This window comes from Dendrobates tinctorius, unplaced genomic scaffold (genome assembly GCF_039654945.1).
Source record: "Dendrobates tinctorius isolate UK_male_01 unplaced genomic scaffold, ASM3965494v1 ptg000323l, whole genome shotgun sequence".
In the NCBI taxonomy this organism is placed as follows: Eukaryota; Metazoa; Chordata; class Amphibia; order Anura; family Dendrobatidae; genus Dendrobates; species Dendrobates tinctorius.
In genome coordinates, this window is record NW_027361990.1 from 42,798 (window position 1) to 57,530 (window position 14,733).

The window sequence follows — 14,733 nt, forward strand, 5'->3', positions numbered from 1 at the left end:
CGCCCCAGAGCCACAAGCTGTCAGACCACCGCCCCAGAGCCACAAGCTGTCAGACCTCCGCCCCAGAGCCACAAGCTGTCAGACCTCCGCCCCAGAGCCACAAGCTTTCAGACCTCCGCCCCAGAGCCACAAGCTGTCAGACCTCCGTCCCAGAGCCACAAGCTGTCAGACCTCCGTCCCAAAGCCACAAGCTGTCAGACCTCCGTCCCAGAGCCACAAGCTGTCAGACCTCCGTCCCAGAGCCACAAGCTGTCAGACCTCCACGCCACGAGCTGTCAGACCTCCGCCCCAGAGCCACAAGCTGTCAGACCTCCGCCCCAGAGCCACAAGCTGTCAGACCTCCATGACACAAGCTGTCAGACCTCCGCGCCACGAGCTGTCAGACCTCCGTCCCAGAGCCACAATCTGTCAGACCTCCGCGCCACGAGCTGTTAGACCTCCGCCCCAGAGCCACAAGCTGTCAGACCTCCGCCCCAGAGCCACAAGCTGTCAGACCTCCGCCCCAGAGCCACAAGCTGTCAGACCTCCGCCCCAGAGCCACAAGCTGTCAGACCTCCGCCCCAGAGCCACAAGCTGTCAGACCTCCGCCCCAGAGCCACAAGCTGTCAGACCTCCGCCCCAGAGCCACAAGCTGCCAGACTTCCGCCCCAGAGCCACAAGCTGCCAGACTTCCGCCCCAGAGCCACAAGCTGCCAGACTTCCGCCCCAGAGCCACAAGCTGCCAGACCTCCGCCCCAGAGCCACAAGCTGTCAGACCTCCGCCCCAGAGCCACAAGCTGTCAGACCTCCGCCCCAGAGCCACAAGGTGCCAGACCTCCGCCCCAGAGCCACAAGCTGTCAGACCTCCGCCCCAGAGCCACAAGCTGTCAGACCTCCGTCCCAAAGCCACAAGCTGTCAGACCTCCACGCCACGAGCTGTCAGACCTCCGCCCCGCGCCACGAGCTGTCAGACCTCCGTCCCACCTGCTGTGATCAGGAATATGGGTGAGAGCGTCGTATGCCTGGCTGTTGTGTCCCAAATCCAGGTGATACTTGAAGATACGGGTCCTCAAAGTCGCCTACAATTAGAAGACATCTGGTCACTCATCAAAAAACATCATAGATACATAGAGAAGGACACGAGAGATTGTACATGACATTACCTGACTTTTCAGGTCGTCCGCAGTCTCCGAGATGGCCAATGTGGCTAATTGAATCACCAGCTCTGGCAAGCCCACACCTTCCAGGAGACGCAGCACCTGGGAATAAAGGCAACAGCTTACTACAGGCAGAATACGGATCATCATACGGCAGAGTGGCAAACGGTGGGGAGGAAGGAATCGCTCAAGTTACTGCGGACTCTAGAAAGTTGGGTTTTATTTCCGCACAATCGTCAGCCATCCTGGATTGTAAATCCTGGCAGATCCACACGACGGGCTATGGCACGCTCACCGTTCTGCCAGCAACGGCACGGCCGAGTGACATACAGCCACATAATATAGGAAATACACCATTAAGAGCTGCCAATGGTTTGCTGGGTTGAATTCTCAATCCTCCAGCTTAATAATCCTCTCACCCGGTTGTAATACTGAAGACGAGCAGAAGATGGAGGGTCTTCTTCATCCACATGAATCAACTTCTCCAGGAAATCCTCCCGCTCCACCTCGGATGCAGCTTTACAGAAGCACTCGAGAGCCTGGAGGGGATTACAGAGTAGAGACATAAATCAGGAGAATTCAGGGAAGGAAAACATTGCAAAAAGTGTCCAGGTTCTGTTCTAAACGTACGATATGACAAAAAAAACTTAATGTCATAAGGTGTTTAAGTGTCATCACTCCGGTCACCCCCGGTCTACAGAGCAGCGCCATTATTCTTCAAGCTCATACAAGAAGTAACCAATAAAACCCATAACATGATCACGATGACCTTGCCGCAGCCGTCACACGTCCTTACCTTGTGTCCTTCACCGGTGACCAGATAGCACTGTCCCATCATAAACAGACAGGAGCCGGCATTGACCTGACACCACGGCTGCAGGAGACGCACGTACTCCTGTGGATAGAAGGAGAAACAGCCCAATGACGGGAGGACAAGTGTGCACATGGCTGTATAAGACCCTGTGTAACCGCTGACACTGGGAACATTCACTCCTGTGGATTACAGAAAGGTTCCCGGCCTAAGGCGTCTGCCATGACAGCATAATGTACGGTACCTGCAGCTGTGTGTACTGACAGCTCCTCATCAAACACTCCGGGAACAGGAAGCCGGGATTATCGGGCCAGCTAGGAGAGCCACATGGTTAAGGAGCAAGGAGACAAATCATTGATTGCAGATTTTCCTGCTTTATTGCTGCTGCTGTCATTCAGACACTGCATCCACCCAGACTGTGGGTTGTATCTGGTACTGCAATTCAGCCCTATTGAAGTGAATGGAGCGGAGCTACAAGCACCAATCGCAGCCCACGGTCAGGGGTTGCGCTTTTGCTAATCCCGGAGAAACACTTTGACACTTGTCTGCACAGGTGATAAATGTCTGATCTATGGGAATGCCACCGCCAAACCCTTCAGAACAAATCCACAGCTTCTCCTCACTGCACTTAGGAGTCCGAAGAGAGCGGAGTTCGAGTGTGAACAAGGACGACTGCACTCAACGTGTGCAGAGCAGACAGTGGGTGCCGCACTCGGCTCAGAGCTGTGGACTCCTGGACCGCAGCTTCATTCAGCCTCCGTAGCGGTGTAGTGAGGAGGAGCACTACATATACAAGCATTACAAAAAAAGTGGTGGGGATACAGGTGCTGGATAAGGTAGGTAGTGATGTCGGTGATCAGCTGCGCCCAGCTCAGGGGACTGTGCATCTGGGCAGCTCCGTAGCGAGCAAAGATTTGGGACAAACGTTTTCTCGCCACATCCTGGAAGAACAACTCCACTATTGTCTGAGGTCCGGAAGCTGCAGAAAACACAAATCTCAATGAGACACAGAAAAGTGATGGTAAAAGCGACTGCATGCAGTCAATCTGTGGCTGCCGGGAGGAAACTTACTGTACTTGCTCACAGAGGTGTAGGTCTGAGAATCGGAAAGCTCCAGGACCGACAGATGCTGCAGGTTGGAATCCCTGAAAAGGAGAAAAGATATTAATAACGCCGGCGACCGCGTGATACGAGGACACGACCATGAAGTGTTCGCTCGGCGGACACCGCGGCCGTCCAGACACCACTGCCGGGACGTGTAGTAAGTGGCTCGAATTATAACATTCACGCAGTTCTATGGCAGAAGTCTGGTGAGATTCACGACTCGGGGTCTCTCTTATAATTCAGATTTTGTTTTTGTTTGTAAATAGGCTATTGCTGAGGCTTTCCTCATATTTGCCTGGATTGTTATCAATCTAATAAGTATAAGGAAGCCCCCCGACCGGACGGCAATAGCAGATAAGGGGAAACTGTGGTCAATCGTGTTCACATTAGCGGTGGATCTATCACAGCAGCGAAACACGGCGGATCCCCTTTAATGGGGGTCTAAAAGATCCCACCAAGGAGACAGTCGTGGTGATGGATATATAATAAATATTTACAGTATATACTGCAAAAACGCGATGTGCAGAACTTACAGCGTATCCAGGGGGACCGCCGACGCCACGCACTGACTGCTCCAGCGGATCACGTAGTAGGACTGCAGCATGTTGGCGGTGCGGGGGATAAGTTCCTGCTGAGCTTGGAGTAGCTGACCTTCCCCAGCAAACGCCTGTGAGAGCGGGAGTCAAGTATGAGGATTCATAGCTGCACATTTACCAAAACTTCTAACCAAAAGCATCTGAAAAAAACTGCAATGGATTGTGCACCCTGCGACAGCAGGATTTAATGGATTTCCCACATTGGACACTCATCATCTATGCACTGGAGAGTTTGTTGATGATTGATCAGTGGGGACCCCCAATGATCACTAGGCTGGGGTCCACTCTGTAATCACAGAGAAGAGGTCGAGCATTGGCCCTCTTGCTTCGGACCCCCCCACTTCAGTCCCACAGAAGTTGTCTTGAGCAGCCCGGAGAGACCCCCATTCAAGGTTGACCTCAAGGCGGCTCAAAGTTCTGCATCCCACCTCAAGAACCACAGAAAAACCACTTGATTTCAACAGAGAAAAGCTGCCATTAATTGAAGGACCCCCCCCCCTGGGATTTACAGCAAGTCTTTTCTATTTCCCCATGAAAGCCCTATATGAGAAGACCCCTTTAGCAAGCCAACGGCTGTGCATGTCTTACCATATCGCTCATCCTCAACAGCAGGTGCTGCAGGATGAGCAAATCACGGCAAATCAAGAACCGTGTAAGAGAGATTTTGCAGACCGCCTGGCACACGATGCCCGCAGCCATGGTGCTGCCGTAGAGACTGGAGAGGTTCATTCGCACATTAAGGGGCTGACCTACAGTGAGAAGACAGAAAGAAAGGAATTAGGTGGACTTCTAGACTTAGGGCATCATGGCGACTTTGGCCATGACAAGATGGCTCTTTGCAGCTGTTACATTGCAGCACAGTACAGGGTGACTTTCTTGTCGTAGTGGCCAATGGGTGCAGAGCGACTCGACTTGTCCTGTATCGCGCTGTGCTAAACCTTGTAGCATAAGACTATTCCCAGCGCTGAGAACTCCCATCATCTAGAACTACGCCGTGTGCGCCACACTATGCGGTCACATTAGAACCTCACCAAGATCCATGGTCTGGTCTATATCCAGAGACGTCTCATAATCCATCTCTCGTAGCAGGTTCCCGATGGCCTGGATGGGATTTCTGATGTCCTGCAGTTTACTGTTAATGTCATCCATGACGTTATCACTGAGGAGCAGAAGAGAGAAAATGCTTTTACTTCGTGCAGCACTGACCTCCCTCGTTCCTTGCACTAAGATCTGATGGACGTTCATGGACTTGATTGCTTATACATAGTAGTCAGTCTGAGTAAACTATCCTGCAGTGTAAAGCATGGAGGCATGACAGCTGGAATGTTTCAGGCTACCTCAGATGCCAACAGACATAAGCACTTACAAATCATTTGCAGTTAGCTCTTCCAACATTTGCTCTGCAACTCTCTCCGGGGCTTCTTGATGGCAGCAAGCCCACTCCATCATATACGCCATGTCCACAGTAATATTGTCCCCAATCATACGTAGACACTGCATCAAGAAGATCGTGTCACTGGCGAGACCCACATCTGCCAAAAAAAAAAAAAAAAAAAAAAAGCAAACAGGTGAAGTACAAAATAAAGCAAAAAAAAAAAATGGCGGCCGTCTCTGCAGGAGATGCATGAATTGCTGCATCCTCCGTACAGATGAATGGGACAAGTGCAGCTTGTCAACATCTTTAAGGGGCAACGTACTTACAGATATTGCCTGCGTCTCGTGTGCGAGCGGCAGGTATTGTGCAAGTGACTGATTGTAAGGTCTAGGACGGGTACACGACACCTGCCGCTCGCACATGGGACCCAGCTGATAGCTGTAGATGTGACGGCCATGGTGCCGCTCATCTCCCATGCAGGAGTGGAATGGGGCCGGAGCATCCCCTTAGCTTTTCTGTACACATAGCATTCAATAAGAAGCACTGATAGGCCATTCAGCCTATGAGGTGCCCACGGGGCTTTTCTACACACTCTGTACTGGGACGACGTCTATCATTGCCCTCACCATCGGAGATCACACTTTCGTCCTCGGTCTGTAAATGTTCTGCCGGGAGAAGGTACAAATGATCCACTAATGAACAGGGCGCCAAAAAGGACAAGAAACCCTGCAAGAGAGGAAGCAAGGAAGAAATGCTATAATCTGCAGTAATAACTGGCAGCGCCCCCGGCAGATCGAATCCTGGCACCTCACTACCAAGAAGCAAATGCTAAGGTGGCGGCTGGACGGACACTGAACATAGAGGGGTCCCCCAAAGTGTAAAAACTAATCTAGATGTTAATTCCATAGTAAGCGAGATACCCCCGCCACTGCCTCACCAGCCCCCGGTGCCGCAGTCCGTCATGATTGTGGTGTTGTCTTGTGATCGGGGCAGTGTCGGCTGACTGCTTATAGTGGTCTCTACGTCATCCCTCAATATTTCACAGCCAATGTATAGACTGCAATGGGGGAAAAAGCCGAGGTCTCCATCCTGCAGCTACTCAAAAAGCCAGAGGCCCGGTCAGAAATCCACGAGATCAGAGACCACCCAAATGTGAGCGACTTCTGAGGAGCTGGTGTTGGGGTAATGACCCACCCTAATGGGGTGGTACCGGAGACTCACCTTTCTGAGCAGACAGACCATGCTGGAGTACGGGTGCACCATCAGGGCGAGCGGGCGAGACAGCTCCTCCTGGTACTGCGAGCAGCAGGTGTAGAATTTAGCCCAGGACTCCGCTTGTAACTGGCGAAACTCATCCTGGTCCATCTCATAATCGGTCATCTGACTGCGCAGCTACGAGGTGTAAAGACGAGATGGCCGCTGTAACTAGAATTACTGCAAGGGGCCACAATCACAATATGTATGCACAGGTCAGGGATTCAGCTACTCATCACGGGGGTCCAGCAAGTCTGAGAAAGGGGAGCAGCGACAGTGCAAATCTATGGGACTGACCAAGATCAGCCAGCGCCGGACGCTGCTATCACAATCAGTCCTGTACACACGCGTGCGACTGACACTCCTACAGGAGGTCTCACGATCAGCGCGATACAAGCCGTAGGACCCCAGTCACTTACCACCTTTTTCTAAGGATGAGTTAAGGACAAGTAGAGATGAACCAATCTCCAGAAATTTGTTTTAGGAAGTTTTGTTCTAAATTGGGCACAAGGTTTAATTTAGAAACCCACCCCCCCCAAAAAAAAAAAAGTGTCCGGAGGAGAATCTGCCCGAAAAGATGTGTATTATACACCGAGATCTCACCAGACCCCAAAGCTAAAGAAACGTGGGGGCGGGCAGGGGTGAAAAATAAATGGGGACCCTCACCTCCTCTTCTACCACCTTGGTGACCTCCTCCTTCAGACTCTCCCAGGACAGATCTTGCAGCTTCTCCTTGGAGCCTCGATGATAAATCTATCAGTAAAAGAACAACAGTAGATTATGTAATCTGAGGGACACGAACTCACAATCCACACATAATCCACACATCCGTGGGCAGAAACACCCGGGACTACTCCTAATGGTGGGAGGACAGGAAGTGATGGCAGCCGAGAATGGAGGTTGAACATCACAGGGAGTCCGCGGAAAGGATGGGAACCAAGAGAACCCACCGTACTTCACAGCCTTTCATGCATCCCGCAGTTCAAGCTTCATTAGGAATCCGATTTACACCAACCTTTGTTGTCAATACAAAAAACAAAGGAGCAATGCATCGGGTCCAAATCTGGCGCATATATGGGATTAGTGACTTATGTCTTTACAGCTACAGGCAGGTGGCTCTGAATTGTCAGGGAGAGCCTATGAGGCTTGATGCCATAAATGGACGACCTGCCCCAGCATCCCAAGACTTCACATGACGTCCCCCCAAGACCAGGTTGGAATCCCACAAAGTGGCCATCTCCATAGAACACCGGGTGTCTTGGTGTGATCTATGGAAATAGTGTGATTTCTGTGTAAACTGTATGTTGTAACATATTGTGAAATATGCAAAACACAAGCCGCGGAGACACCATCATATGTTTCTCAACGCAAGCAATGACTAGCCAGGTCTTTCCCCGGGAAGGTACAACCACGGGAAGGGCAGTCTCGAAAGAAGGAAACCACCTAGGCCAAAACATGGTATCCATCCACAGACAGCTGTTTAGGGGTATTGCCCCTCATCAGTGTGGAGTAGGAAACTGGCCAGTAGGAGCAATGCCTAGTAGAAGACTGTGAAAAATGAGGATGAATGGAGATCAACATCCAACACTGCAGAGACACCATCACGTTTCTCAACGCAGTGATTCTAGAGCAAAGCTCCCACCCTTATGGGAAATATGCAAAAACATGCAAAACACAAGCCGCGGAGACACCATCACATGTTTCTCAACGCAAGCAATGACTAGCCAGGTCCTTCCCCGGGAAGGCACTGCTCCTACTAGCCAGTTTCCTACTCCACACTGATGAGGGGCAATACCCCGAAACAGCTGTCTGTGGATGGACACCATGTTTTGGCATAGGTGGTTTCCTTCATTGGAGACTGCCCCTCCCGTGGTTGTTCCTTCATGGGGAAAGACCTGGCTAGTCATTGCTTGCGTTGAGAAACATGTGATGGTGTCTCCGCGGCTTGTGTTTTGCATATTTTACATATTTCCCATAAGGGATGGGGGCATTGCTCTAGAAGCACTGCGTTGAGGAACATGTGATGGTGTCTCCGCAGTGTTGGATGTTGATCTCCATGAGTTCATTCATCCTCATTTTTCACAGTAACATATTGTGAGACCTGCTGACCGGCAGCACTAAATGGGTTAATCTCCCCACAGAGGCTTGATCATGTGACTTGCTTGGTATGCAGCAGCGTCTGGATAGAGCTGGAACAAACTCACCTGGGCAGTCAGCCAATGGCTGCAGCTTTAACAGTCACATGGGAGTGGGAGGAGCTAAGTGCTGTGAAGCGGTAAACACAGAGTTGTAAGGGGTCAGACATTATGTGAGGAGTGGGAAGAAGGCGGTAGATTGCAGGAGACGGATTGTTCTGCCCCTGACTGCTGGGTCTACAAGGGTCCAATAAAGGAGGGTCCTTTTTCCATGGAAGCGACAACTGATCGGAGAGATTCCATTCGAAATCGCCGAACCGTGACAAACTGATTTAACAGTTTGAGATCAAGAATGGGTCACATCGTCCCGTCCTTCTTTGGAACCACAAAAATGTTTGAATAAAATCCTCTGAACCTTTCATGATGAGGGACCGGAATGATGACTCCGTCCCTTTAGAGAGCCTGAACAGCCCGAAGGAAGGCTCTTGTCTTTCCCTTGGGGGGAGAGGAAAGGAAAAAGCGAGTTGGAGGTGGAGAGGAAAACTATCTTGCATCTGGAGGACACCAGCTCCCTGACCCACTTGTCGTGGACGACCGCGAGCCAGGTGTGGCTGAAGGAAAATAGGCGACCGCCTACTCTGTCGGCGTCCGCCGGATACCGCAACAAGTCACTGGGTAGATCTATGAGATCTGGCTCCCTTGGATCCAGAAGCCCTAGGTCTGGGTTTCCAGGAGCGGTTAGGTCTGTATGAGACCTGGGAGCCTCTGTCTCCGCACGGAGACAGACCTGATCCAGAAGAGAAGGACCAACCGGAGTTGTTGCGAAGAGATCGAAAGCGTGTCGGCTGTTGGTTGCGAAACGGCCAAACAGCCTTTTGTTGAGGAAGTAATTTACTTTTTCCCCCAGTAGCATCAGAAATGAGCTGATCCAGTTTCTCTCCAAAAAGACGACCCGTTTGACAGGGGAGAGAACGATCTTTTAGATGTGGCATCCGCCCGCCAGTCGCGGAGCCATAGGGCTTTTCTAATGGAAATTGCATTAGCGGCAGTTTGAGCAGCCAGAGCTGCGGAGTCGGAGCTCATTTTGGTGGAGTCGGAGTTGGAGTCGGTATAAAATGGACCGACTCCTAAAATATATAATAAATTGGGTACAGTAGTTCAATGCAGAATATGCTGAATATTTTTTCATAGGAATTTGGGAAAGTTATGAAATGTCCTATAAATGGCTGTTCTATTCCTGATCTAAGGCTACATTCACACACAGCGTTTTTCCTGCGTTTTTTGAGGATACGTTTTTCAGCTGCAAAAGCCGATCAGCTTTTTAAAAAACGTCATCACCTGAAAGGTTTTTGAGCTCATAGATGTTTTCAATAGCAAAAGCAGATTAGAAATCTGCTCTATCTATCCATTTATCCATATCTGTCTATCCATATCATATCTGTACCAAAAAGAATGAAAGCCGGGTAGCACACAGACTAACACTCCTTTTTTTTTTAGCACCAGTCAGGTACACCTCATAGCTGCCCAAAAGGACGCCCAGGACAGGCATTGCTCGTCTTCAGTAACATCAACTGATAGTTGGAATAGACTGTATTCACCACCACATCTTCTTAAGGTGCAGGCTTTATTTTCAAGTGTAGAAGTCCACCAGACTTCAGCACAACACAACAGATGGTCCCAACCCCATTTATAAGGCAAGAAATCCCACTTATTAAACCTGACAGGGCACACCTGTGAAGTGAAAACCATTTCCGGTGACTACCTCTTGAAGCTCATCAAGAGAATGCCAAGAGGTGTGCAAAGCAGAAATCAAAGCAAAAGGTGGCTACTGTGAAGAACCTAGAATATAAGACATATTTTCAGCTGTTTCACACTTTTTTGTTATTTATATAATTCCACATGTGGTAATTCATAGTTTTGATGCCTTCAGAGTGAATCTACAATTTTCATAGTCATGAAAATAAAGAAAACTCTGAATGAGAAGGCGTGTCCAAACTTTTGGTCTGTACCGTATGCATGTAATCGATATTATACAGTGTATTACATATTTACAATTTATTACAGTTTTTTGTGTTCTAAAGTTGTATTCCAATAAATAGATATTATGTTCTAAATATCTTGATTATTGGATCATAGAAATGATTAAATGTCTGAAGTTCACATTGTACTACAATACATTTTTCACTTAAATATAAGCAATATATGTGGGAGTCGTGGAGTCGGTGTAAGGGAAATTGAGGAGTCGGAGTCGCAGGTTTGGCTTACCGACTCCACAGCCCTGTGAGCAGCGCAATTGGCGGTATCAAAAGAGGCGTCCACTACAAAGTCCGCTGCGTGAATTATCTGCCAGGCGACCGTGGTTGCCTCCGGAGGAAGATTGGTGCCCTGGAAGGAAGTAATCAAGACTTCTGCCCAAGCGGCCATTGCCTTAGTGACCCAAATTGCCGTGAAAGATGGAAAAAGCGCTGCTCCTGAAGCTTCAAAAACTGAACGGGCAAGGTAGTCAATCTGACGATCGGAGGGGTTTCTGACTGAGGAACCCTCAGAAACGGATAGAAGCGTTTTTGAAGCAAGACGCCATACAGGAAGGTCCACCGGAGAGGACTGTAACCAATCCTTCATTAGGTCTGGATGAAAAGGGTATTTAGCCTGAGTAGACTTTTGCCCTGTGAACCGCTTATGCGGATGATCCCTATGTTTCTGGACAATTTCCTTAAAGTCCGGATGGCGTGTGCTGGAGCGGGAACATTATCCTCATCCAACATCAGAATCCTGTTGACTGATTCTAAAAGAGAATCAAGCGACTCTTGATCAGTTGGGGGATTCTGAGGGGCTGACGTGTCAGATTCGAATTCAGAGTCGTGCTTGCTGAGAACTCCAGGAGTGGGAGAGCGAGAGACAGGAGTCGCCGATGCTGAGGCGCGAAAGGGACTAGGGCACGTGTCCTGGGTCCTGACCATCCCTTGAACGAGTACGGCCCCTGCTGGTGGACGGTTTCCGGCCGACGCCAGAGCCTTCCTCGAGGGGTAAGGACGCCTTCTGGCTTTAAGAGTCTTCCCGGAGGGAGAATACAGCCTGGGTCAGAGACTCCACCGACCGTGACAGGGACGCAGCCCACTCAGGGGTACTAAACGCAGGAAGCCCGTCAGCAGCGGGGGCGAGGGGAGATTGAGCGCAGGCCGGGTCGCAGTCCGTGCATAACGGATTAGTCTGTGCACTGGGTAAGGCAGACTTGCAAGTGGTACACACGGTAAAAAACGCAGTGTGCTTATTAACAGCCCGTTTAGCCTCCTTAGATTGAGACATAGCGCTCCTGAAAGGGTTAGCGGCAGAGTCAGCTGTAGGGAACGTGCCGGGAAGGGGTTAAGCTTTAATCTGAGGGCAGATGCAGCTTACCCGGTCCTGTGTCCCCCGGGAGGAATAGCGGTGGCCCTGCGGTGTCACCCGGTATCCGGCAGAATGCTCGCCTCACAGCTCGTGTCCAGAGCAGGCTGAGGTAAAAAGACATGGCCCCCGAAATTAGAATTGCACGTCTCGTCAGGGATGAGAGGCGCCAAGGCGAGGGGGCGATGATAATAGCGCGGGCAGCGCTATTCAAATTGCGGCCTAGTAGGCCGGAAAAGCCGGGGGCTACATTTTTGAGCCTACCAGAGGTAGCGCCGAGAGGGGGCCGGTGCACCGCCGCTGACACTACATCAGCGCTTCTCCCGGAGGCCAGGACCCGACCCCATACCTCAACTCCAGTGCTCAGCGCTGTCCGGCCATCCATGCAGGCTCTCATCCTCCTGGGCTGATGTAGCAGAGCTGGAGGAGTTCTTAAAGGGGCATGCTCAATCGATCCTCCCTATTATAGGGGGATGGAGAGCTATGGGGCAGATTCAGGGCCTACGTAAGCGCTGTCCAGTCTTCTCCATTCCGTGCGCCTGCCCTCATATCCGTGGATTACCGGACTCCGGTCGTAAGGACCATCGCCAATATAGCTAGAGGAATCAGCCCCAAACGTCGCAGGAAAGTGTATGTGAAGGGTTACTCCGCGTGTTTGCCTGTTGTTGGTTCGGGGGAGAGCGGGCCGTAGAAAGGAACCGTCGCCCCTTCACTCCATTAATTAAAAAATAAAAATTTACAGAAAAACTCAAAAATACAATAAAAACGGTGGGGTCTGAAGCCAGACCCAAGTGCCTCCTACAGACACTAAGCAAGAACTGGAGAAATCCCAGCCAGCGAGAGGGTGTATACTGCAGGGGGGAGCTAACTTTTCTTCTGGTTTACTTAGTGTCCTCCTAGAGGCAGCAGCATAACACCCACTGTCTCTGTGTCCCCCAATGAGGCGTAGGAGAAATAATGTTATATTAATTGGTAAAGTAGCCATGGTCCAGTCACAAACCAGGAATTAGAATACTAACATGAAAGGCTGGTCTTGAAATCTGTTCTCCAGGCTAAACCTATAAATTAGGCCTACACAAAGAAAGTTGTTCACAGATTGAGGGCAGCCAAGCTGATGTTATCCATTTTCATACTCTCTCCCTCAGGGAGCAGATTACCAGACTGCAAAGTTTAGATTTTTCTGTAAGTTTTCTCCCTTTTATTTTATCACTATTTTTGCATATTTGTAGGTCACTTTTTATCTCCATTTTTATATCCTTTTTATTGTAAGCACTGTACCTTTTCTATTAAAGCTTAAAACTGTAATAAGTCTGAACCTTGTATGCTCTAAAGGATCCATAGCCTTAGTGTATGTGCTCCTGGTGACTGGCACACAGTAGTAGTACTTCCGGTACTCATCGTCCGTGTGTTCGGTGAGTGGTGGCAACGTGTGTGAGCGGGGTGTGTGGTTTGTGTCGGGGTGTGATTTATGCTCCCACTGCAGCATAGGACAGAGGTTGAATGCTGGACTGAGTGAGAGGAGACGGATTAACCCTTGCAGGCGCAACCCCAAGTCACGTGCTAAGAAGCAGGTACGTGACACTGACCCATTCTGTACTAGCAGTGGACATACATACATGACATACATGTTACGGTCGTCATTAGGAGCCATTGTCATACATAAGAGGACGACTTGCCTGCAAAGCTTTCAGTAAAGCAGTGATGGTGAACCTTCCAGGGGAGAACAAATATTCACGATACGTCTCCTAATACACGACATAGTAAGAAAAAAAGGAAAAGAGAAAGTCTCTACACAGCCGATAAACACAGGCAGCATCACTACAATAAGATCATTAGAACCTCAGCCCGCTCCACCCCAATTCAGGACCTCCACCCCAAAATCCACCCGCTTTACTTCGACCCACCACCTTGAAACCTACGCCTCAGAACCAGCCCACCCCACCTTATGACCTGCACCCCGGACCCAGCACGCCCTCCGCTCCCCCTCGGGACCTGCACCCCAGACCCGATCCACCCCCTTGGAAGCTACGCCTCGGAACCAGCCCCCCCCCCCCCCCCCCCTCGGGATCAGCACCCCACAACCGACCCCCCCCCCCCCTCGGGATCAGCACCCCACACCCGACCCACCCCCTTGGGAATCTACGCCCCGGAACCAGTTCACCCCCCATCGGGACCTGCGCCACAGAAATGGCCCCGCCCCCTCCGAATCCATTTGCTACTAGGAAGGTCAGTGTGAAGTTGACCTGATATATTGGATACCAAACAATCATAAATCCTGATTTTAGGTGCAAGCAGATCTGTAACTAACCCGGGGGTCTTGCTCATCCAAAATGTTCAGTTCTTCATCTGGTAATGGGTTGATGAAAACTTGGTTCCACTGCCCGGCCTGATTACTGGAAAACAGAGATTGAGGTGTTATAATAGGTAACAGCAAAAGCAGAGAAATGGGCCTCCAGAGCCGGGGCCGCCGGCACCCGCAGCCCCCGGGGCCGCCGGCACCCGCAGCCCCCGGGGCCGCCGGCACCCGCAGCCCCCGGGGCCGCCGGCACCCGCAGCCCCCGGGGCCGCCGGCACCCGCAGCCCCCGGGGCCGCCGGCACCCGCAGCCCCCGGGGCCGCCGGCATCCGCAGCCCCCGGGGCCAATCCTGGCTAATGAAGGGTGGGCTTTCAGGAGGGTGACATGCTAATTATAAAAATATTAACCCGTCGTGATACTCACTGCTCAAAATTGATATGTTTGACAACAGTTTGGTTTTCATCATCAAGCCACAAAGCCCAAATGTCTGTGGTTGTCAGAGTAAACATGAAATCCACCAGGGGCTCCTAAATGAGAAGAGAAGCTCAGCATAAGTTTGTACCCAAAGATGGAGATAAATTTGCAGAAAACCGCAGCTTAAACAAAGGACACGTAGCCAAAAGCAGACAACGGCGTTCTGCC

The 14,733-nt window shown here is 50.7% G+C and overlaps 1 protein-coding gene across 2 annotated transcripts in view; it reads right to left on the reverse strand.

Moving 5' to 3' along the window:
- The window catches only part of NUP160 (nucleoporin 160), a 64,175-nt gene that overhangs the window by 16,461 nt on the left and 32,981 nt on the right, over positions 1-14,733 (reverse strand). For both annotated transcript variants that reach the window (XM_073561605.1, XM_073561606.1), the window contains exons 9-25: positions 14,515-14,618; positions 14,104-14,188; positions 13,472-13,540; positions 6,943-7,029; positions 6,244-6,414; positions 5,649-5,748; positions 5,014-5,179; positions 4,679-4,806; positions 4,236-4,396; positions 3,585-3,718; positions 3,019-3,092; positions 2,770-2,926; positions 2,192-2,261; positions 1,933-2,031; positions 1,556-1,675; positions 1,143-1,238; positions 964-1,058 (exon numbers count right to left, since the gene is read on the reverse strand). In XM_073561605.1, coding sequence (XP_073417706.1) covers positions 964-1,058; positions 1,143-1,238; positions 1,556-1,675; positions 1,933-2,031; positions 2,192-2,261; positions 2,770-2,926; positions 3,019-3,092; positions 3,585-3,718; positions 4,236-4,396; positions 4,679-4,806; positions 5,014-5,179; positions 5,649-5,748; positions 6,244-6,414; positions 6,943-7,029; positions 13,472-13,540; positions 14,104-14,188; positions 14,515-14,618 — 1,916 coding nt within the window. The remainder of the gene's footprint in view (positions 1-963; positions 1,059-1,142; positions 1,239-1,555; positions 1,676-1,932; positions 2,032-2,191; positions 2,262-2,769; positions 2,927-3,018; positions 3,093-3,584; positions 3,719-4,235; positions 4,397-4,678; positions 4,807-5,013; positions 5,180-5,648; positions 5,749-6,243; positions 6,415-6,942; positions 7,030-13,471; positions 13,541-14,103; positions 14,189-14,514; positions 14,619-14,733) is intronic.